The 22,122-nt window shown below is 42.2% G+C and overlaps 1 protein-coding gene across 7 annotated transcripts in view; it reads left to right on the forward strand.

Annotated features, from left to right (window-relative positions):
- Positions 1-22,122, forward strand: part of RFX4 (regulatory factor X4) — a 178,014-nt gene that overhangs the window by 79,988 nt on the left and 75,904 nt on the right. For 5 of the 7 annotated variants that reach the window (XM_034934393.3, XM_034934392.3, XM_008957974.5 and 2 more), the window contains one exon: positions 17,608-17,669. In XM_034934393.3, the coding sequence (XP_034790284.1) occupies positions 17,608-17,669 (62 nt within the window). Of the gene's footprint in view, positions 1-17,607; positions 17,670-17,815; positions 20,522-22,122 lie in introns of those variants that run through there. The other 2 variants (XM_055096077.2, XM_008957977.4) reach the window with 2 other exon arrangements.

Here is a 22,122-nt window from a genome sequence, read left to right on the forward strand (position 1 = left end):
TGTAGTGGTGTCTCCTCTTTCAATACTAATATTACTAATTTGGGTCTGCTCTCTTTTTTCTTTGTTATGCTTGCTAGAGGCCTATCAATTTTAGTGATCTTTTCAAAGGACTGCCTTTTGGTTTTATTGATTTTCTTTATTGATTTCCTGTTTTCAATTTCATTGACTTCTGCTCTAATTCTTATTGTATCTTCTTCTTACTTCAGATTAAATTCACTCTTCTTTTTCCAGTTTCCTAAGGTGGAAACTTAGATTATTGATTTTATATCTTTTCCAATATATGCATTCAGTGTGATAAATTTTCCTCTACTCACTGCTTTCATTTCATCTCACAAATTTTAATGTTGCATTTTCATTTTCATTTGGTTCAAATATTTTTATTTCTCTGAGATTTCTTCTTTGCTCCATGAGTTATGTAGAATTGTTGTTTTATTTCCACACATTCAAGGATTTTCTAGTTATCTTTCTGTTATTGAATGATAGCTTAATTCTACTGTGGCCTGAGAGCAGACATTATATAATTTTTGTGTTTTATGACCCAGAATGTGATCTATCTTGATGAATGTGCCATATAAGTTTGAGAATATATATTCTGCTATTTTTGGATGAAGTTGTCTATTAATGTCAATTATATTTAATTGATTCATGTCCTTACTGATCTTCTGCCTTACTGATTTCCATTTCTGATAGAGGGGTATTGAAGTTTCCAACAGTGATACTGGATTCATCAATTTTTCCTTGCAGTTCTATTAGTTTTGGCCTCATATAGTTTGATGCTGTCTTGTTAGGCACATGTATATTAAGAATCATTGTGTCTTCTTGGAGATTGATACCTTTATAATTATATAATGCCCTTCTTTATCCTTGATAACTTTCTTTGCTTTGAAGTATGCTCCATATGAAATTAATATAGTTATTCCTGTTTCTTTTGATTAGTATTATCATCGTATATTTTTCTCCATCCATTTACTTTTAATCTACATGGATCTTTATATTTAAAGTGGGTTTCTTATAGACAACATATAGTTAGATCTTGTTTTTTGAACTGCTTAGGCAATCTTTGTCTTTTAATTGATGCATTTAGACCATGATCTTCAAAGTAATTATTGATAAAATTGGATAATATTTACCATATTTGTTACTGTTTTCTATTTGTTGCCCTTGTTATTTGTTACGATTTTTGTCTTCCACTCTTCTGCTGCCCTTTGCAGTTTTAATTGAGCATTTCATATCATTCCATTTTTTCTCCTTTATTAGCATATGTTATACTTTAACATAAAAAAACCTTTTAAATGGCCTTCCTATAATTTGCAATATATATTTACAACCAATTCAAGCCCACTTTTAAATAATGCTATGCCACTTCACAAGAAGGGCGAGCACCTTATAATGAGAAAATCATAACTTTTGTGCCCTCTGTAAAAAAACACATGCACACATACTTATGTATGTGTTTTAATTGATATACACATATAATCAAGTACTTTGTTGCCATTATTATTTTGAATAAACTGTCATCTGTTAGATCAATTAAAAAACAAGAAAAATAAGTTTTTATTTTACTTCACTTATTCCTTCTTCAGTCCTCTTCCTTTCTTTGTGTAAATCTGAGTTTCTGACCTATATCAATTCCCTTCTCCCTAAAGAATTTCTTTTAACATTTCTTGCAAGTCAGGTTTACTGAAAACAAATTCCCTTAATTTTTGTTTGTCTGAGATAGTCTCTACTACTACTTCAGTTTTTAAGGATAATTTCTAGTGTACAGAAACTTAGGTTGGTAGGTTTTTTCCTCTCGATACTTTAAATATTTCATTTCACTCTCTTCTTGTTTACATGATTTCCAAGCAGAAGTCAGAAGATAGTCTTGTCTTTGTCCTATATAGGTAACATGGGTTGTTTTTCTCTCTGGCTTTTTTCAGGATGTTTTTCGTTATCTTTGATTTTCTATAGTTTGAAAATGATATACCTTGATGTTGTTTTCCTGTGGTTTGGCTTTTTGTTGTTTGTTATTTGACATTTATCCTGCTTGGTGTTCTCTTAGCTTTCTGAATCTGTGATTTGGTGTCTGACATTAATTTGAGGAAATTCTGAGTCATTTGTGTTTCACATATTTCTTTGCTTCTTTTCTCTCTTTTTTTCTCTTTCTGATACTCTTATTATGTGTATTTACATCTTTTGTAATTGCCCCCTAGTCCTTGGATGTTCTGTTCGGTTTTTCAGTCTTTGTTCTCTTCGCTTTTTAGTTTTTGAAGTTTCTGTTGATATCTACACAAGCTCAGAGAGTCTTCAGCTGTGTCTAGTCACCTGCAAATCCATCAAAGTCACTCTTAATTTCTGTTACAGTGTTTTTGATCTTTAGTATTTCTTTTTGGTTCTTTCTTAGGATTTCTATCTCTCTGCTCACATGGTCCATCTGTTCTTGCAGGCTGTCTAATCTATCAATTAGAACCCTTAGCAAATTGATCACAGTTGTTTTAAATTCCTGGTCTGATAATTCTGACATCCTTGCCTTGTCTGGTTCTGAGCCTTGCTGTTTCTTTAAATTGTGTTTTAGCATGCCTTGTAATTCTTTCTTGGTGGCCGAACATGATATGCCAGGTAAAAAAGGAATTGCTATAAATCACCTTTAGTCATATGGTGGTAAGGCGTGTTGTTGGTGGGGGAAGCAATCTATTGTCCTGTGATTAGGTCTCAATCCTTTAATAAGCCTATGCCTCTGGACTGTGAACTTTACTACAAGTGTTTCTCCATTTTTTCCCTCCCCTCTTAGATGTCATAGGATGGCTAAAGTTGGCTAGAATTGGATATTTCCCTTCTTTCACATGGAAGGTTAGAGGGGACTGGTGTTGGGTTATTTCCCTTCTCCGCATGGAAGGCTAGAGCTGACTGGAGTTGGGTATTTCCCTTCTCCCAAGTCAGTTAGGCTCTGATAATACCCCAGCAGATTAGGCTCTGGTTAACTAGCTTCTCCTGAAAGCAGGCCTTGTTAAGAAGAACAGAGTGCTCCAGCGTATTTCAGAATGGTTCCTTTACTCCTTCCCCTGCTGGAAGCGTGAGGGACTTTTGCTCTGATATTTACTGTGGGAACCTGGTCAAGCTCCTAGAGGTACATCTCTCAATATTGTGTGGGTTCCCCTATGATTGGGCCTCCCTAGAGTTATTTTTTAACTCTCAGCCTTGTCTGCATTAAGCCTTCACAACTTGTCAATTACAATTCAGGTGTTCCTACCACAGTACTGGGTCCTGAGGCAGTTCCCACTCCTGAGTCTCTGCTCCAGGGAGCCACGATTCCCTGTATTTGCCCGTCTCTCCAATCTTGAGGGCAGCAGTTTGCTCTGTGTCCTCTCCTCTCCTAAGGACCCAAGAAGAATTGTTGATTTTTCAGTTTGTTTTGCTTTTTACTTGTTAGGATGGAGTGGTGACTTCAAAGCTTCTTATATACAGAAAACCAGAAACTGGAAGTCAAAATGCTGTTTTTATTCCCATTTAAAGATGAGGTAGTTGTCTCCAGGGCCTGTGTTGTCAATATCGGATTTCTGATCAATGCAAAGGAGCAAAACACTGGAGCATTCTCTATAAAGTAGATCCTAGGTGGAAACCAGAAGGTCTCTGAGTTATTACAAAAATTGGGGCTGTGGGGAAAGATGTCCCTCCCCATGCCTCAATAGTGGCTTAAATAAATTAGTGGTCTTACTTTTCTCACATAAACTAAGTCTAGAGGAAGGTAACCCAGCTGCAGTTGGGCAGCTCCTTAAAAGCATCAGAGACCCAGGTTCTTTCTGTCTTTGTGCTCTGCCCTTTCTAGCAGATGGCTTCCAGTTTCTATATCACCTCATGGTCCAAAATGACTGCTAGACTCCAAAAACTATCTTCCAGGAAAGAAGTAGAAAAAAATGGGGTAAGGGAAGAAAGGTCAAAGCTCCCAGTTCAGTCAGCCCTCTTTAGACTCTTTCCCAGAGCCCAGCCCAGTGATTTTCCCTTACATCTCATTGGCTGCCTTTGGCTATCAGGGAGGCAAGAAAATGTGGTCCACTCTATCCTGGAATAAAAACTACAGTTTGAGCCAGGTGCAATGGTGCAGGCTTATAGTCCCAGCTACTCAGGCAGGAGGCTGAGGTGAGAGGATCACTTGAGCTCCCGAGTTCGAGTCCAGCCTGGGCAACACAGTGAGAGCCCCTCTTAAAAATTTTTTTTAAACTTAAATAATAATTAGGATTTATTTACCTTGGACTAAGGATGAAGGGGAAAAAAGAAAAAATAATTAGGGTTTAGTGGGGAAGGAGTAGGCAACTAGCCATTTTATCCACATAAGGGTGTTTCACACATCCATGCATCCTTGTATATGCTACAACTATGAAATGGAACTCAGGATCCTGGAAGAGTATAGGTTATTCTCTCAAATTATGAGCTCATGGGAAGTAACATGGGTGGTACAATGTGATCACTTAAGACTGTGGAGGGTGACATGATTCATGGTCAGCAATTTGCTGAACTTTTCAGGAAAAGGCTGGCTTATGGATAGGCACTAGATAGTTGTGATATAGTGTAATTTGAATATGTGGAGAGGCCATTTGGCCTCAAAAATATACCTTCTGAAATAAAGGCTTAATGATGTCTTAAATTCCTCAATCCCACTCATTTAAGTCTGTAAAAATGCAACTAGAACAGGATAAGATCATTCATTAATACTTATCACTTACTAACACTTCAGTATGTATGAGTTTAATCTATTAAGGAGACTCAGAGATCAGTTGATGCAATCCCTTCACTTTCCAGATGTGGAAATTAAAGCTCAGAGGGACTGAGTGGTTTTCCCCAGTTCCTACATTTGGTGGCAGGTCTCCCCCTCCCCCACACTGGATCCAGTGGTGGGGCTGAGAGTGTGGAAGAGACACCAGTAAGAGGTAGAGAGACTGGAGAAAAGGAAGCTGAGGTGACAGATGTGCTTGTATGAATTACATTTATTTATATCCTGCATTTTTCCAGTGAGGACATGGGTAATTGGCAGTTTGGGTTGTGGGTGGCTCATCCTTGAAGATTTGGCTCCTTTCTCCTCGCTGACCATCCTTGGGCAATGGGGAAAAAAGCCAAGTGTGTTCTGGGGACCTGTGCTTCATCAGCTGCACTTACCTGCATTGGAGAGAACAGGGACCCCCTCATTTACACGGTGGCCCTCTTCTTCTAGTCCCACCAGTCTGCCCACCCTCCTCCCACCCTGACGTGGGGTCACTTGCACACCCCTGAACTGACACAGCAGAAGATGAGGGCACTCTTGAGGCATCTTTAGGATCCTTCAAAGATGGTCTTTTTCCAGTTCTCAAAGGAAAAAAAAAAAAAACGTACATAGACAGACTTTCCTTCTACTTTTAATTCTTGTATATATTTTTCTTAATATTTTTGAATCTGCTGTGGGGCATCCATGACAGAATGTCTGATTTCACACCAGGTTTTTTCTAGGGGTGTGTGTGTGTGTGTGTGTGTGTGTGTGTGTGTGTAGTGCCATGTAAAACTCTGAAGTCAAACTCTTTGGGTTTGAATTTGAATCCTGGTTGTACCACTTAGCAGCTGTGTGAGCTCAGATAATTTCCTAACAGCCCTCAGTCTCAGTTTCCTCATCTGTAAAATGGAATATTGATAGCAATCAATCACCTGGAGAACTGTTGCGATAATGACTGTAAAAGGGCTACTTAGCACAGAGCCTGTAATTATAAACACTCAATGCTTGTTAGTTATGACTTCAGTTTATTATAGCAATATTTCATGATCACTAACATATCAGTGTTCCAGCCTTTCTAGGTGCTCTTCTTTCTGAACAATTTTGAGAACAATTGTTCTAAAAATGTCCTACATCACACACATGCTGCCATCACCACCCTCGCCCTCTCTTATTATCATCTTCAGAATTATTCCATTTTTGACTTAACCTGTATCTTATGTAACTCACCTCATTCTAGCTAAATCAGTGTGTGATGACTGCCTCCTCTCATGTACACGTGACACATTATCCAGTCACCCTGAGGACAATGAGGTGTTCACATATGGATTTTTGGCATTCTTGTTATTGCCATCCGTGGTACCCCTCAAGGGGCAACAGATTCACTGTTACCTTTTCAGCCCTGGGGCTTTTCAAAGAATTCTTCATCAATTCATAGGCATGATTTGAAATTCCACTTCTGTCTCATTGCCCTCAGTATGAATTTCTTGTAGAAATTTTGCAATTTCTCTTAGGGAATTTCCTGTGAAACTTGTAGCATTCTCTAACCCTTTCATTCCCCAGTTCCTGGCACCCAGGAAGTGTCATAAAAATTGTTGAGTAGGTAAGAGTTATATCAGTATAGTAAAATGACCCCAGCAAACACTCATTTTAAGATGGAAGCATTGAGATAGGATGTTTTACAGTCCCCATTCATATCACCAGCTTTAATTATTTTTTCTTTTCTGAAAAATAGACTAGGTTTATTGTCAAAAGAAAGAAAGTGAATATCCTGCTTTCAGAGTTAAATTTGTGACAATTAGTTCCCTTTAACCAACTTCTTTCCCTAATCATTTCTCTCTCTTGTTCAAAGCATTGTTTCTTATGTGTGTTTTTAAAAATATGCCACAAGATTTCCACAATATATGGTTATAAAACAGGAACTTGTCATTGTATTACATTTCTAATTTCTTGCTTCTTGAAAAGCCCTTCTTTTCCCACACCTAAAATGACCCCTGAAGTAAGACCCACAACTCTCATTTTTAAACTATGTTCAGCATACTTTATTCTACATGAGTTTATCTCCTTCAGTGTGTGGAAGGACATCTACTGATTCCATTGCATTAGAATTTATTTTAGATCACTTCTTGTTGATGGCAAATCTTTACCTACTGAGGGTGGGTGGAATTTTTGGAAACAAACGCCCGATGACTAAGTTTGGAGATCAAACTGATCAAGATCATATTATTTGGGGTCAAAATTGAAGGCTGTATTATGTAGAGTGATGAGACTGAATGGCCTTCCTGGGTGGCTCTGGGGGTGTCTCTTGAGGAAACACCAAGAGAGGCAGTGGGGCAGGGGGTGTCATTCACAATGAGAGGACACCGTGCTGGCTCTGGCGTGTGTGGGCATGTGTCAGCCACAGTAAAGAAGATGACAGGTAGAAGAATCAGATTCCTGTTTCTTCCACTGGCCAGAGACTGTGAATGGAGACAGCCTTGAATCACCCTAGATCCCAGTTCCTCATTTGTAAAGTGAGATCATCATACTCTCTTCCAGTGTTGTTTTCCTTCTTTCTTTTCTTTTCTTTCTTTTTTTTGGAGATGGAGTCTCGCTCTGTCACCCAGGCTGGAGTGCAGTGGCATGATCTTGGCTCACTGCAACTTCCGCCTCCCGGGTTCAAGTGATTCTCCTGCCTCAGCCTCCTGAGTAGCTGGGACTACAGGTGCACGCCACCACGCCCGACTAGTTTTTTGTATTTTAGTAGAGACAGGGTTTCACTGTGTTGCCCAGGCTTGTCTCAAACTCCTAAGCTCAGGCAATCCGCCCACCTCGGCCTCCCAAAGTGCTAGGATTACAGGCATGAGCCACCACACCCGGCCTCCAGTGTTGTTTTCTAAGACAAAATGTACTACCGAGTATAAAACCACCTCATTTAGGGCATGGTGCTTAGTGATGCTCAGTGGCTGACAGTTCCTCTTTTCACTCTTTCCTTTCCTCATCTTAAATTAGGAGGGCAATTGTTTGAACATGCCATCTCGGAAATTCTTGCTTAAAACTCATGTTTCTTTAAAAAAAAATTGCACCCACAAAATGATGTAAGGGTATCCTGCATGCTGGGCTACCTTCAACTGGAGTGTGGTGTATGGGGAGGAGAACGGACAGGGGAGATGAGTGACATGGCCACCACCACCTAAAGAAGAATTCCAACAGCTCCAGAGAGAGTAGTTCTCCAGAGCTTCTCTGCTTCCCACTCCTATCCCTGTGGAGCCCCCAGCTCTGTCTGCCCAGGCTGAAAGAGAGAAGGGTGGGATTCATGAGTAATTAAAGGGAATTTGGAAGGCTGGGATGTTGCGGAATGTTAGATCAGTAGCTAGAACAGCATGTGGCGTTCTTTAGGCAGGCTTCATTGAATCCATACAAAAAAAGAAAGAGGGGCTGCCTGCCTGTCTGCTCATTTATCAAACAGCGAAGCTCAACTTTCACAGCTCCACAAAAGTGTTTTACTGTTTGCTGAGTCTTGCTCCAGAAATTAAAAGCTGAGCAGCCTGAGCGGGGCTGAACCGACCCTGCATTTTGAGACTCGAACTAAATTGTGCTGGGCTTTCAGATTCAGGGACCAGTTGATTATTTGGTGAAAGGAGAGGAGAATAATTTGTAATTTGCAGCCCATAAGAAACACTTAAAAAAAAAAAAAGCCAAACCCCCTTCCCACAGGTTTTTGTTGCAGCTGCAAGGAGGAGGTGCTATCTGCAGCAGCCCTTTCTTTGCTCAGAGTGGGAAAAGTCTTGACCTGCATTTGGGCAGAATGTGATGTGATACAGCAGCGCTTCCACCCATCCCCCATCCCCTACTCACAGCAAACTCCCTTTCCTCTGATTTCTTTACTTGAGATTGCCTTTTTCTCTCTTCGGAGGAGGAGGAGAAGATTTGGCCATTAGATACTTTTAGGTAAAAGAATTTTCACAAACAGAACTAAATATTCCAACCACACTAATATGTTCCTTGGGAAAGCATAATATACCACAAAAGCCCAAAAACTAGATTGAATGAGGAGCGTCTGCATATCCATGAAGGATGGAAGTATAGAGGGCTAACTCCGTCAGTGAAGAGAAAGGGCTAGAAAATAATGATAACTAGAGGACGAGTCACTAGAGAGGCAGAGAGGAGTGTTAATAGATATGGACCCCCTGCTCCGGCTCCTCCCTGGCAGCTGGTCACTCCTGGCTCCCCTCCAGCCAGCGGGCTGTGAAAGCCTGTTGAGGTTGAGCTCTTGCCCTCCACTCTTGTCCCACTTCCGGCTGGTGAAGTCCCAGGAGGCAAGCCTGGGTACCCAGTCTCTAGCCTCTCTGATCCTGCTACGAGCCTGTGAGATAAGCTGAGCGAGTGTTATGATCCCCACTTTATAGATGAAGAACTTGATGCTCAAATGGAAGAAAGAGCAAAAGGTCTTTTGTGACTTTTCAATTTAGCACATTTTTATAAAGTGTTAATGCTGTCCTATACTTTATAAAAGTGTGTTTTAAGAACATTGAAATGTGTCTCCCCTTGGATAAAGCAGCTCCACCTTTGAGAAACTATCACGAGGAGGAAATCCCAAAACAAAGTATCCACAATAAAAAACAAAAATCATGCCACACAAAGATATTGCTTATAGCATTATTTGCATTAACACAATGCTGGAGACAATTTCAATGGCCAATCAAAGAGGAATGATTCTTTCATTCTTTCATTCAATGAGTCAATGAATTAATGCACTGAGCCACCTTCTCTCCCACCTGGACTACTGCAGTAGCCTTCCAACTGGTTTCCCTGCTTCCATCCTTGCCCCTAAGTCAGTTCTCCACACAGCAGCCAGGGTGACCCTTTTGCATGGTAAGTCAGGTTTTGTTCCCCACTCCCCTCCTTAAAGCCCTCTGAAGTCTTCCCATCTCACTAAGAGTAAAAGCAGACATGCTTACAAAGGCCTGCAAGGCCCTGTGAACCCCTCTAGCCCCCAGACCTCTCCTCCTGCCACTCCCTCGCCCACTGGCTCTGCTCCAGCCACATAGGCCTCCTCATTCTTCCTGAAACAGATGAGACAAGCTCCCACCCAGGTCCTTCCCATGGGCTATTCCTTCTTGCAGTTTCCTTCCCCCAGATATCCACAAAGTTCATTCTCTCACTTCCTTTAGGTCACTACTCGGATGCCACATCATCACAGAGTCCTAATCACCCTAAACAAAATAACATCCCCACCTCCATTTTCTTTCTTTTTTTTTTTTTCCAAGACAGAGTCTTGCTCTGTCACCCAGGCTGGAGTGCAGCGGTGTGATCTCGGCTCACTGCAACCTCTGCCTCCTGGGTTCAAGCAATTCTCCTGCCTCAGCCTCCTAAGTAGCTGGGATTACAGGCATGCACCACCACGCCAAACTAATTTGCGTATTTTTAGTAGAGACGGGGTTTCACCATGTTGTCCAGGCTGGTCTCGAACTCCTGACCTTAGTGATCTGCCTGCCTCACCCTCCCAAAGTGTTGGGATTATAGGCATGAACCACCGTGCCTGGCCCCCACCTCCATTTTCTTTATTCCCCTCACCCTACTTTTGTGTTCCCCTCTGGAGCACTTACCTGATAGAAGATACATTGACTTTTTCATCTATTTTTGGTCTTCTCACACTAGAATGTAAGCTTCTTGAACAGAGGCTGTTTCTGTTTTGCTCAGTGTGTTTCTCAGTGCCTAGCAAAATGTCCGGCCTGTAGCATGAGCTCAGTGGATATCTGCTGGTGAATGAATCCAAGCTTTGTACCATTAGCCAACCTATTATGGTTATTGAGGCTGCAGCTTGTTGAACATGGGGAAAATGAGGCTGGAGATCCAGTTTGTGTGGAGTCTTACAGGCCTAGGTCAGGACTTTATAGAGCTAAGCAGAACACTGATTATTTATAAAGATTCTATGGGAGTGGCGGAGTTGGAGAAATTTGGTCAAAGAATACAAACTTTCAATTAGGCAGGAAGAACAAGTTCAAGAGATCTATTGCACAGCATGGTAACTATAGTTAATAACAACATATTCTTGAAAATTACTGGCCAGGCACTGTAGTTCTGGCCTGTAATCCCAGCACTTTGGGAGGCAGAGGTGGGTGGATCACTTGAGGCCAGGAGCTTGAGACCAGCCTGGCCAACATGGCAAAACCCCATCTCTACTAAAAGTACAAAAATTAGCTGGGCGCGGTGGTGTATGCCTGTAATCGCAGCTACTCAGGAGGCTGAGGCACAAGAATCACTTGAACCCAGGAGGCAGAGGTTTCAGTGAGCTGAGATGGTGCCACTGCACTCCAGCCTGGGTGACGAGTGAGACTCTGTCTCAAAAAGAAGAAAAAAGAAACAAGAAGAAAAGAAAATTGCTAAGAGGGTACATTTTAAGTGTTCTCACCACAAAAAAATAACAAGTATGGGAGGTAATGAATATGTTAATTAACTCAATTTAGCCATTCCACAATGTATACATATTTCAGAACATCATATTGTACACCATAAATATACACAATTTTATTTGTCAACTTTAATTTTAAAAAAAGATTCTATGGATCACATAACTACGGTCACCCAACAAGTGGCCCAGGGAAAGTTTCTAGGAGGAAATAAGGTACAAGGTGAGATGTGAGGATGAGTAGACATTAGGCAGAAAAAGGGTGTGAAGAGAGGGCTCTGGACAATGAGAACATCCTGTGGGAAGGGCCAGAGTAAGACAGAACACAGTGTGTTCATGAAACTTGGAAGAAGTTCCATTCCGTATGGCCGGAGCACAGGAATTGGGAGAGGACGGGGAGAGGTAAGCTGGAACAAAGGCAGGGCCAATTAGGCAGGACCTGGTGGGTCTGGGTTCTGTCTAGAGGCTTCATGGAAAAGTGGTCGTGATGGGGCATGACGGGATTCAGGGCCAATGAGACTATGGCAGCACTCCAGGTGCAAAACCGTGGTCCTGGGATGCGTAGAGATGGGAGGATATGGGTAGAATCAGGAATATGAAGATAGAGGGTAGAACTTGGTCACAGGTTGGAAGTGGCACATACAAGGCAATCATGGTTTGGGGAAAGGTGAGCTCTGGTGTGGTCAGGTAATGGGGAAAGGCTCACAGAGCAGCAGAGTGCATGCTGGGTGGCTGGATGGGCTCTGAGGGCACAGGTAGTGAGGAGGGAGAGAGAGTTGAGGGTAGAAGGTGCAGAGGTATGGACCTGGGAAGCATTCAGGGAATAGTGCAACACCAAGTAGTCTGACTTGGACAGAACCTCGAGTTCATGGAAGGAAATTTAGAGAAAAGATGGAAGCAAAGAGTGGTGTCTGAGTTTCAATCAAAAGAACCTCTGCTAAGTCAGGTGACCGTGGAGAATTGCCAGAGATCTCTAGGTAGACAGGTAATGATCTGCATCATTCCTTCAGTAAACCTACTTGGGGACCTCAATTATGCAAATAATGATTTTTGATTAGCATTTTATTAAGCAGGAGCGTTTCACTGCCAGATGATCACTTGAGTGGGTGCAGGGAAATTTCATCCAGGAGGAGACACGGGGCTGTCTGCTGATGTCACCATCCCCTCAGCTGCTTCTCACCTTCCCTAGCCTATTGGGTGCAGGGCCCTCAGATCCTGTTCATAGCAGAGGCCACCAGAACATCTCCAAGAGGGTCAATGTGAGGAGAATAGAAGAGAAATCTTCACTGAAGAGTTGATGAGAACGAGAAATCATTTCATTCCTCAAACACACCCAATGTGTAAATGTAGGAATATGACATAAAAGAAATAAAGGTTACTGTTAAAGGAAGGAATGAGAGGCTTCGAGACATTCTCATTTGTCTAGAGGCAGTAACATTGCGGTGGTAGAGTGTTAAGTTGGACTGGATGCATTCAAATCGCAGGTCTGCATCTGAGCTGTGTGGCTTTGTGCAGGTTGCTTAGCCTCTCTAAACCTCACTTTACTCATCTATACTGAGGGAATATCAGTGGAACCTGGTGCTGGATTGTTGTGATGATTAACTGAGATAATACATGTAAAGTGGTTAGCACAGTGCCTGAGCCAGGACTGGAACCCGGGTGAGCCTGACTCCAAAGCATGTGTGCCTAATCACTGTATACCACTGTTTCCCAATTCACTAGGAAAACAGAGAAAGGAGGCAGCTAAGGCTGCATGGGAAGGGTCACAGGGCAAGTGGGAGAGGCTCGGAGAAAGCTAGGAGTTCCTTGGGGTGAGTGGAAACAGTGTGGCCTTGGCATTCCAGGCACAGGGAACAGCATTGTGGATGTGGGAGCAACATAAGCCTGGAGTTCTGGGGAGTGGCTGGATTTTCGGCTGGGCAGCTGGGTGGGAGTTGATCACAGAGGGCCTCATGGACCATCCTGAGGAGCCTGGATTTTTATTCAGAGTGGGCAGCAAGAAGACATCCAGCATTTTCAATGAGGAAGTGAAATGATCATATTGGCATTTTAGAAAGATCCTGCCACTGAGGCCGGGTGTGGTGCATGTACCTGCAGTCCTAGCTTCTCTGGAGGCTGAGGCAGGAGGATCTCTTGAGCCCAGGAATTCAAGGCTGCAGTGAGCTAGGATAGCACCACTACTCCAGCCTGGTCAACAGAGTGAGACCCTGTCTCAAAAAAATCAAAAAAACAAATTCCACTGGTGAGGCAACAAGACTGGTGGCAGGGAAACCAGTTAGAAGAATGTTTCTGTGGTCCAGGCAGTGAGAGATCACAGTGGACTAGTGCAGTAGTGGGGGTAAGGGCAGAAAGAGAGAAGGGGCTAGGTTCAGGAGACATCCTGAAGGCAGAACCAGTAGGACCCGGGGTTGTGCAGTGTTAGGAAGAGAGGAGTCAGGGAGGACTCTCCTGTTCTGTCTTAGGTAACTCAGTGGAGATTGATGCTGGTCACACAGATGTTAAAACTGCATGTACTGATCTATACATTATTCAAAAAGAATAAGTAAAAACCATCAGGAATGAAGGGAGTCATAGATTAAATTGATCTGTGAATTCCCAGGCCCCATGCTATGGCTTGATAATTCCTCAAGATCACAGTGCGTAGAATTACAAACACACTGATTGTACACGTTATTGCCTCACAGAGGTAGAACAAATGGCTCCAGAAGGCCAGTCATTTCCCAGGGGCCTTCTGGCACATCTCTAGAACACAGTCGGCAACCCCTGGTACCTTCACCTAGGGCTAGGCATCAAGGGCTTGGCCTGTGTTGCTTTATAGATGTTATGTAGGATACCATTTGGATAAACACTTAGAAAGATTTCAGAATTTAGCCCAGTCTCTTAAATCAAGTAATCATAAGACTTAGCAACCAAACAAAACAATGCTGCTTTCTTTAATTATCTACATATTGTTTATAGAAAATAGGAAATGATTTATGTTTTTAAAAAAGGAAAGAAAGAAAAAAATAACAACACTATAACACTCTGGTAGATTTTAGGTGCTTCTTCCAAGATTATCTTGAACTTTCAGTTATTTCAATAAGGAAATCCTTTTCTATTTGCAAAAAACAAAAAGTTTATTTAGTACATAAATATACAAACCCTTTTTGTTCTACCCACAATCCCAATGCCCTAACGAATATCCATTTTCATTTTACCACATTACCTGTTTATTCCTATATTTTTACAAACAATTCTCTGTTATAAAACTATAACATAAACACAGATTGAGATCTGCTATTTCATTTAACATTATAAGCATTTTCTGTGTTGTGACATAGGTTTTGTTACCATCATTTTTAATGGCTATTTCATAATTTCTACCGTGTGTATATATACTATCATGTTTTTAGACAGTTTCCTATCATTAGACATTTATGCTGTTTCAAATTTTTCACTCTCATTAGTAGACTTACATTTAGCTTTTCCTTATTTTAGATTATTTCCTTGGAATTAATAGATCAAAAATATAAGTACTTTATGGCTTCCTATGTATTTTAAAAACGCTCTGGGGAAGGGTTGTGCTAATAAATGATATCATCAGCCATCTGAGTATTCCAGTTTTACTACAGCCTTGACAGCACTGAATATTATCCTTTCCAAAATGTCTGTGAATAACAGAGGGTTAAACATGGTGCCTTACTGGCCAAGTGCAGTGGCTCACACCTGTAATCCCAGCACTTTGAGAGGTTGAGGTGGGTGGATCACTTGAGGTCAGGAGTTCGAGACCAGCCTGGCCAACATGGCGAAACCCTGTCTCTACTAACAATACAATTAGCCAGTCGTGTTGGTGTGCACCTGTAGTCCCAGCTACTTGGTAGGCTGAGGCAGGAGAATCACTTGAACCCAGGAGGTGGAGGTTGCAGTGAGCTGAGCCATGCCACTGCACTCCAGCCTGGGCAACAGAGTGGGGGCTCTGTCTCAGAAAAAAAACAAAAAAAAAAAAACAAAAACCATGATACTTTACTGTTGTGTCCATTTGTATCGGAGAAATTTTCCAGACCTAAACATAGGAAAATTTCTGCTTTTTCTAAGCAACTAGTATGCACTTATATTGATACTGGGACTCTTGGAACTCTATTGTATTATCTTCTTTGCTTGGGTGGTTAGGAAACTTAGAACCCACTTTTAACCAATGTGAAAAATCCCCTGGCTCAATTTTTATGCTTCCCTTGTTTTCTTTCTATCTCTATTAGCATGTCTATGTCTGTTCAGTAGTGTGCCTTTGTGAACAGCTGCTTCAAATCCTGGCTCTGAAGCCATTCATATGCTGAAAGTCTGAAGGGCTTGGCCACAGGTTAATATAAATCCAAGGTGATGAGGCCACTAAACCTGGATGCAGTCTTAGGCTGCACTGCTAGACAAAGTGTTTAAAGAGCACTGTTACTGACCCCATCTTGAATCACTGCCTTTTACTCAGGTCACCACAATTTGAGAGGGACATAAAGTGAAAAGCTTGGATCCTCAGTTTACAAGAGTCAGGGTTAAAGAGATGGGATTTATTGCCTACAAAGTGGTACCCTTAAAGAATTCAGAGAATTGTTGCATCATTTTGCTCGGTATTATCACCATGAGATGGTATTTTAAAAGCCTTTTTTACTTCCAAAAGTGGTTTCATGATGCTATCGCATTAGATTCTCTAAACATTCTTGTGAGGTGCATCTTTTTGTCAACGATTCTCTGATGCTGAAATGCTGCGGCATCCATTCTCCACACTGGAGGTGGTCAGCTCCCCAGTGTAGAGAAATGGTCAGTCTTCAAGGTTCTCAATTTCTCACTAATTTGTGCACTTCTGTCCATCCCACCGATACCATTTTAGTTGAGATCACCAACACCTAGCCCTCCAATTAGGGGAAGACTACACAACCCCTTAGTCCTCAAATGCCACAGGAGGAAATTCAGGCACAGAGAGGTTAAACAGTACGTCCCAGTTCAAACAGCTAACAGGGTCACAGTCCATATTTGTTGAGTGAATGAGTAAATCAATCAGTGAGAGTATTGGTGTGGATAAAAGAGGGGTGAATAGATGAATAGAGATTCATCCCCATCCCTAGAGAAAGCACTCAAGGTTTATGCCCTACCAACAAGAAATCAGCAACAGCATCTTTTCTCATGAAGGCTTACTCTCTCTGACCATGTATGCCTGCTCAATGCTGTACCAGGAGGGAAGGGAGTCTTGGTTACACTCAAAAAATCCCTGGAAGTAAAAGGGTCATCAGGACAATCAGTGGTAATAATGGGTAACATTTATTAAGTACTTACTAACTGCCAGGCACTACTGCCAGCTATTTACATACATTCACTTTTTGAAATTTCACAATAACTCTAGAGGTTATTATCATTCCTATTTTACAAATGGGGAAACTGAGTCATGTGGATACTAAATAACTTGCCCAAGGGCATCCAGCCTAACCAATGCCTGAGCTTGCATTCAATTCAGGTAGTCGAGTTCCAGAGTTCTTGCACGTAACCCCTGCCCTGTCATGCCTCTCCACAAACATCATCTCCGTAAACCCCAAGGAAAGGGGCCTCATGGTTATGTTTTCACCTTGAGAGATGCTCTCTCTTCACGGATTTCTTGTGAATTGGTGTGGTTGTCCTGGGCAACAGCAATTATCATCGTCTGCTCTGCAGACAGAAAAAAGATACACCTAGGCTTTCATTCCTTCATTCAACAGATGTGGATTGGGGTCTTTGCATGTGCCAAACCCTGTATGAGGTCCTTGCTCTCATGGAGCGTGTGTTCAAGCAGGAGGAGACATAAACTAAGTACCCAGAGAGTAAGTGAACAAGATAACTTCAGATAGTGCTAAGTGATAAGAAGACAAAGCAGGGCCATGTGACCCTTGTGCTACTCCACACCGGCTGGTCTGAGAAGGCCTCTGGGCAGAAGGACATTGTCCAGACGCCTGAATGGTTAAAGAGGAGGCAGTCTTGTGAAGAGCTGAGTGAAATTCCACTCCTGGGTGCAGTACAAAGGCCCCCCATGGGGAGCAACGCTGGTGTGTTTCAGTAATAGAGAAAACAATAAAAAGCCAGTGTGGCTGGGATCTGGTGAGTAAAGGTGAGAATTATAAGAGAGGAAGGCCAGAAGGTAAGCAGGACGAGTTACAGAGGCTAAGTGTGGGTTTTAGTTCCAGGTGCTGTGGAAGCCACTGGAGGGTTTTAAACAGGGGAGAGGCAGGTTCTGGACCAACCAGAACTCTCCTTCCTTTGTGAGTAGGACGGGGTGAAGCATAGAGTGGCCAAGTGAGACCCCCTTAGTATCCAGAGCCCCACAACCATCCAAGCACTCCCCACTCTGACACCAGTAGTCTTCTCCAGGGTCCTCACAGACTCCTATTAAGTCATTGCAACCAAGGACCTATGTTTTCCTCCCTTCTGTAGATGGCTATTTGTAAAACTCAGTCACTATGCTCCCAACTCTTCCCAATGGGTAACTGATTCTTGTGTTGACTTACAGATCATAAGGCAGCAGTTTCCTCAGTTAACCACCAGAAGACTCGGGACCCGAGGACAGTCAAAGTAAGCACCGGACGGCCATTCCACCTGCAGAGCGCACATCTATGGGCCTTGAGACAGGCCACACCCTTGGCTCTTTATCCTGAGCTCTGTCTGCAGGCCTGGCAGAAGTCTGTGCCTAGAGGGAATATGGAAGAGCTTTATGACGACCAGGGCCCCTCTCTCAGGACTCCTGAAAGAGAGGTTGTCCAAAAGCCCAAGACAAGTTGGCTCTGCTGCTTTAAGGAATCTGATTTTGTACCACCCTGCTTTTAGGCATATTTTGTAAAATAGTCTTGGGCATCATTGAAAGGATTGCCTTGTGGCCTCTTGGATGATCACCAGGTTATCTGGACTGTTTTGCTGAGCAAACTCTGCTCTGATAGTATGCAGTAGACCAGAGAAGCAAAACTGTACTATTCCCTGCATGGGAGATGGGGCAGAAACGTCCAGCTGCACCATGGTCCATGAGGGTTCACGGCTTCCCATTCATCAGTTTCATCAAGCAACCAACCAACTCATGCTTTATACTTTCTGTGTGTCACATATGTGGTGCTAGGTACTGGGAACACAGGAGCAAATCAGTTGCTGCCCTCATGGAGCATAGATTCCGGTGGGAAACAGACAAAACAGAGAATCAGATTGTGACAAAGTTGTAGCAGAGAGCAACAAAAGAGGAATGGCCAGGGAAGGTCTTTCAGAGGAGGTTACATTTAAGTAAAGACTAGGGGAGTGCAGAAGGCTGAGACACTTGTCTGCTAGGTGTGAGTCAGTGGGAAGGGAATCTCTTCCTGTACTGCTCGACCTTCATTAAAATCTGCATTTATAGGACTTGCCTCTAAGGAGGTTTCAAAATTTGTTGGACGATAATAGGTGTTCCATGAAGAAGAGCAGCAGGCCCTATAAGTTTGGTTAACACTAAGTTTAAACAGTTTCCTTTACTGCAAGACTTCTCAGAACCCTTATTATGCTAATGTACAAGGTGACTCCACTAGAGGGTGCCTTATTATGCAGCATTTCTAAGCATTTTGACCACGTTGAGCAGGTCAGCACATAGTGACCTATAAAACACTGTAACTTTTTAGAAAGGCAACCATATAGGACTTTTAAGACTTGTCTTGAAGGATGTGTCAAAAGCATGTCCAGTGCTCTCACCCTGGGCCAAACCCCTGTCCCTCACCAGCTCCTCTCATCCCTGGGCAGCACATTCCCATCCTCCAAGGGTGGGTTTGATTTTGGAGCCAAGGTAGGGAAAGAAAATGGATGATCGAACTGGGAAAAACCCTTTTTTGGTATTCTGAAAATAATGAGACTAATTTTTTTGGTGTAGCTCAGAAGCTTTTGAACCAGTCTCTAAAGGGATTTCCAGAAGACTGTTGAACAAAGGACCTCTTGGAATAAATTCCTAATAATTTTCCAAGATGACTATTCTGAAAACAAACAAACAAACAAACAAACAAACAAACCTCAGTTATAATTTTAAAATTCTGGTATTTGTTTAAAAGTAAGGTTTCAGCCTTGGTACGATTATAGATTACAAAAGCCAGATTCTTCCTTGTTTGCTGGTAAACACATAGTAGGCAATTCAAAATGTTGGTCAAACAGAAGAGTGGATGGATAGAACGATATGGAATAAATGAAAATAAATTATTTTTCTCCAGCTCTTGGTCTTTGAGGAATCAGTGGCTCTGATAGCTTGTTGCTCATTTCTAAGAAGAGCAGAAATAGTAAAGACACACAGTAAAGAGAGAGCAGAAAGGTTTCCCATCCTGCATAAACAGAGAAAATTTCCTTCTGTCCACATGGGAGAGTCTGTTTTTGTTTTGTTTGTTTTTCTTTTTCTTTAACCTCGAGGTTGGCAAAATACCCTCTTTAAAAATTCTGTATAATCAATTTTATTGTATCCTCTTCCATAAGGATACTCCAAAGTTGGTCACACCTTCGACCAGTTGAAAGGCAGTAAGAAGCTCTTGTCTCCAACCTGCATCGTGGCCTTATAGAGAAACTCCCTTGGCAAATTGACAATGACAGAAGAAATCTGGGGGGGTGGGCCAGGTGCAGTGGCTCACGCCTGTAATCCCAGCACTTTGGGAGGCTGAGGCCCGTGGATCACTTGAGGTCAGGAGTTCAAGATCAGCCTGGCCAACATGGTGAAACCCCATCTCTACAAAAAATACAAAAATTAGCCGGGCATGGTGGCATGTCCCTTTAGTCCCAGCTACTCAGGAGGCTGAGGCAGGAGAATTGCTTGAAGCTGAAAGGCAGAGGTTTCAGTGAGCCACGATTGCACCACTGCACTCCAGCCAGGGTGACAGAGTGAGACCTGTCTCAAAAAAAAGCACATTCTGCACATGTATCCCCTGCCTTTTTTTAGAAGAAATTAAAAAAAAAATAAATAAATCTGGGGGTGGCTGGTGAGGAATGTGTTGTTGTGCCCTACAGAACTGAAATAGAAGAACTCAAGATCAGAGCAGTAGCTTCACTGTGGTTGTTGATTTTAGCTACGTGATCTCTGAATAGTCAAGAAGTGGTCTGGTCTGAACATATTAGATGATCTGGCTCTTAAGAAGTTATAAAGGTGAACTTTTTAAGGTTACGGTGGTGTGTCATAACTGTCATCCCACCTGAAGCCACCGGAACCATGCTCCTCCCCCACCCACAGAGTGAGTTCCAGGTGGGAAGGCAGTTATGACAGTTGAGAAGTAGTAGAAGACACGGAAGGCACAGAAGGCAGATTTCGCTCAGCACAAAGAAGAATTTTCTGATAACCATACTGGCAAAATGAACTGGGCTGCCTTCGGAGGGTCTGAATTCTTCATCCCAGAAGGCATTCAGATAGATTCGAGATGCCCACTAAGCAGAAATATCACGGAATGGTATCAGGAGTAAAGGAGGGTTGGGGAGAGGGAAGGTTTTGACGTGCTCATCTCTTCCCTCCTCGCGAAAGCCCTTCCCATAATTCAAAATGCCTTCTCATCTGTATGATTTTGTGACTTTCATTGTATCTCCATGGGTAGAGAAAAGTAGTTAATATGTTGTGTGGTGTTTCTGAAAGCGAGGTCCACGGATGACCTAACATTTGTATTGCCATGGGACTGTGAAAATCGACTCTAGACCTACTAAATAGGAGTCTTTAAGGGGGGAGCAGGGCCCAGGAGTCTCTATTTTAACGGTTTTTTTTTCTTCTTCTTCTTTTATTCCTAGCTACTAGACTACCAGGGATATTTTAATATGTTTTGTAAGTGATTCTTATTAGTAGTAAGGTTTGAGAATCACTGGCTTAGTGGTTCAAAGCACTTGGGAGGTTCAAATCCTGCCTCTGCTCCTTACTCACTGGCTGATCTTGGGTGCATGACTTAAATTCTCTGGGCCTTAGTTTCCTTATCTATAAAAATGGGGATAATAATTAATTCTAGCTTTGTGGGGATTTTGTGAGATTAAATAAGATAATGTGTGTCAAGCACTCAGTACCAGAGATTTCAAACTGATGTGCTTTAGAATTACCCCTGTGGTGCTTGATTCAGTGCTGATTCCTGGGCCCCATTCCCAGATGTTCCAAATCAGTAGGTCCTGAGAGAGGGCCCAGGAGTCTGTATTTTTATTAAACTTTAAAAATGATTCTGATAAGATCAAAGTTTATAAGACTATCTTGCAGTGTTTTCAGTAGGATAGCACTGTGGCTTCATAGTCAAAAAGACCTGTCTGTGTTCAAGAACCTGTTCCTCCCTTAAACAGCTATATGACCTTAAACAAATTATTTGAGCTTTCTTGCCTCCAGTTTCTCATGTGTAGAAAGACTGTAATAATTCCCATTATTGGTTATTTTACAAATTAATGCATGCAAAGTCCTTTGCAAACTGCCTGGCATATAGCCAATATATAATGCTCAATAGATTATAGCTAAAATCTAAACAAAATGCAGCCTCCAATCCCTTGTTAGTCTTAATTGAAAACATTGCTAATATTAAGCCCATTTTGAGTTAATAAAAAGTTCTGGTCTTCGCTTTACATTCAGTGTCAACTGAAGCACTGAATTTACCTTTTTAAAAATACAGTTCTTTGAGACTACCATTTATTGATTAAGAAAAACATAGGCCAAGGCCAGGCGCGGTGGCTCATGCCTGTAATCCCAGCACTTTGGGAGGCCAAGGTGGGCAGATCATGAGGTCAGGAGTTTGAGACCAGCCTGACCAACATGATGGAACACCATCTCTACTAAAAATACAAACATTAGCTGGGTGTGGTGGCACATGCCTGTAATCCCAGCTACTTAGGAGGCTGAGGCAGGAGAATCGCTTGAACCCGGGAGGCGTGGAGGTTCAGTGAGCTGAGATTGCACCACTGCACTCCAGCCTGGGTGACAGAGCGAGACTCTGTCTCAAAAAAAAAAAAAGAAAGAAAGAAAAAAGAAAAGAAAAACATAGGCCAAATGAATTTTTATTAGAGGTGCAGTTAGTAGTCACAAACATATCCTGCT

The sequence above is a fragment of the Pan paniscus genome, chromosome 10 (genome assembly GCF_029289425.2).
Source record: "Pan paniscus chromosome 10, NHGRI_mPanPan1-v2.0_pri, whole genome shotgun sequence".
NCBI classification, from domain to species: domain Eukaryota; kingdom Metazoa; phylum Chordata; class Mammalia; order Primates; family Hominidae; genus Pan; species Pan paniscus.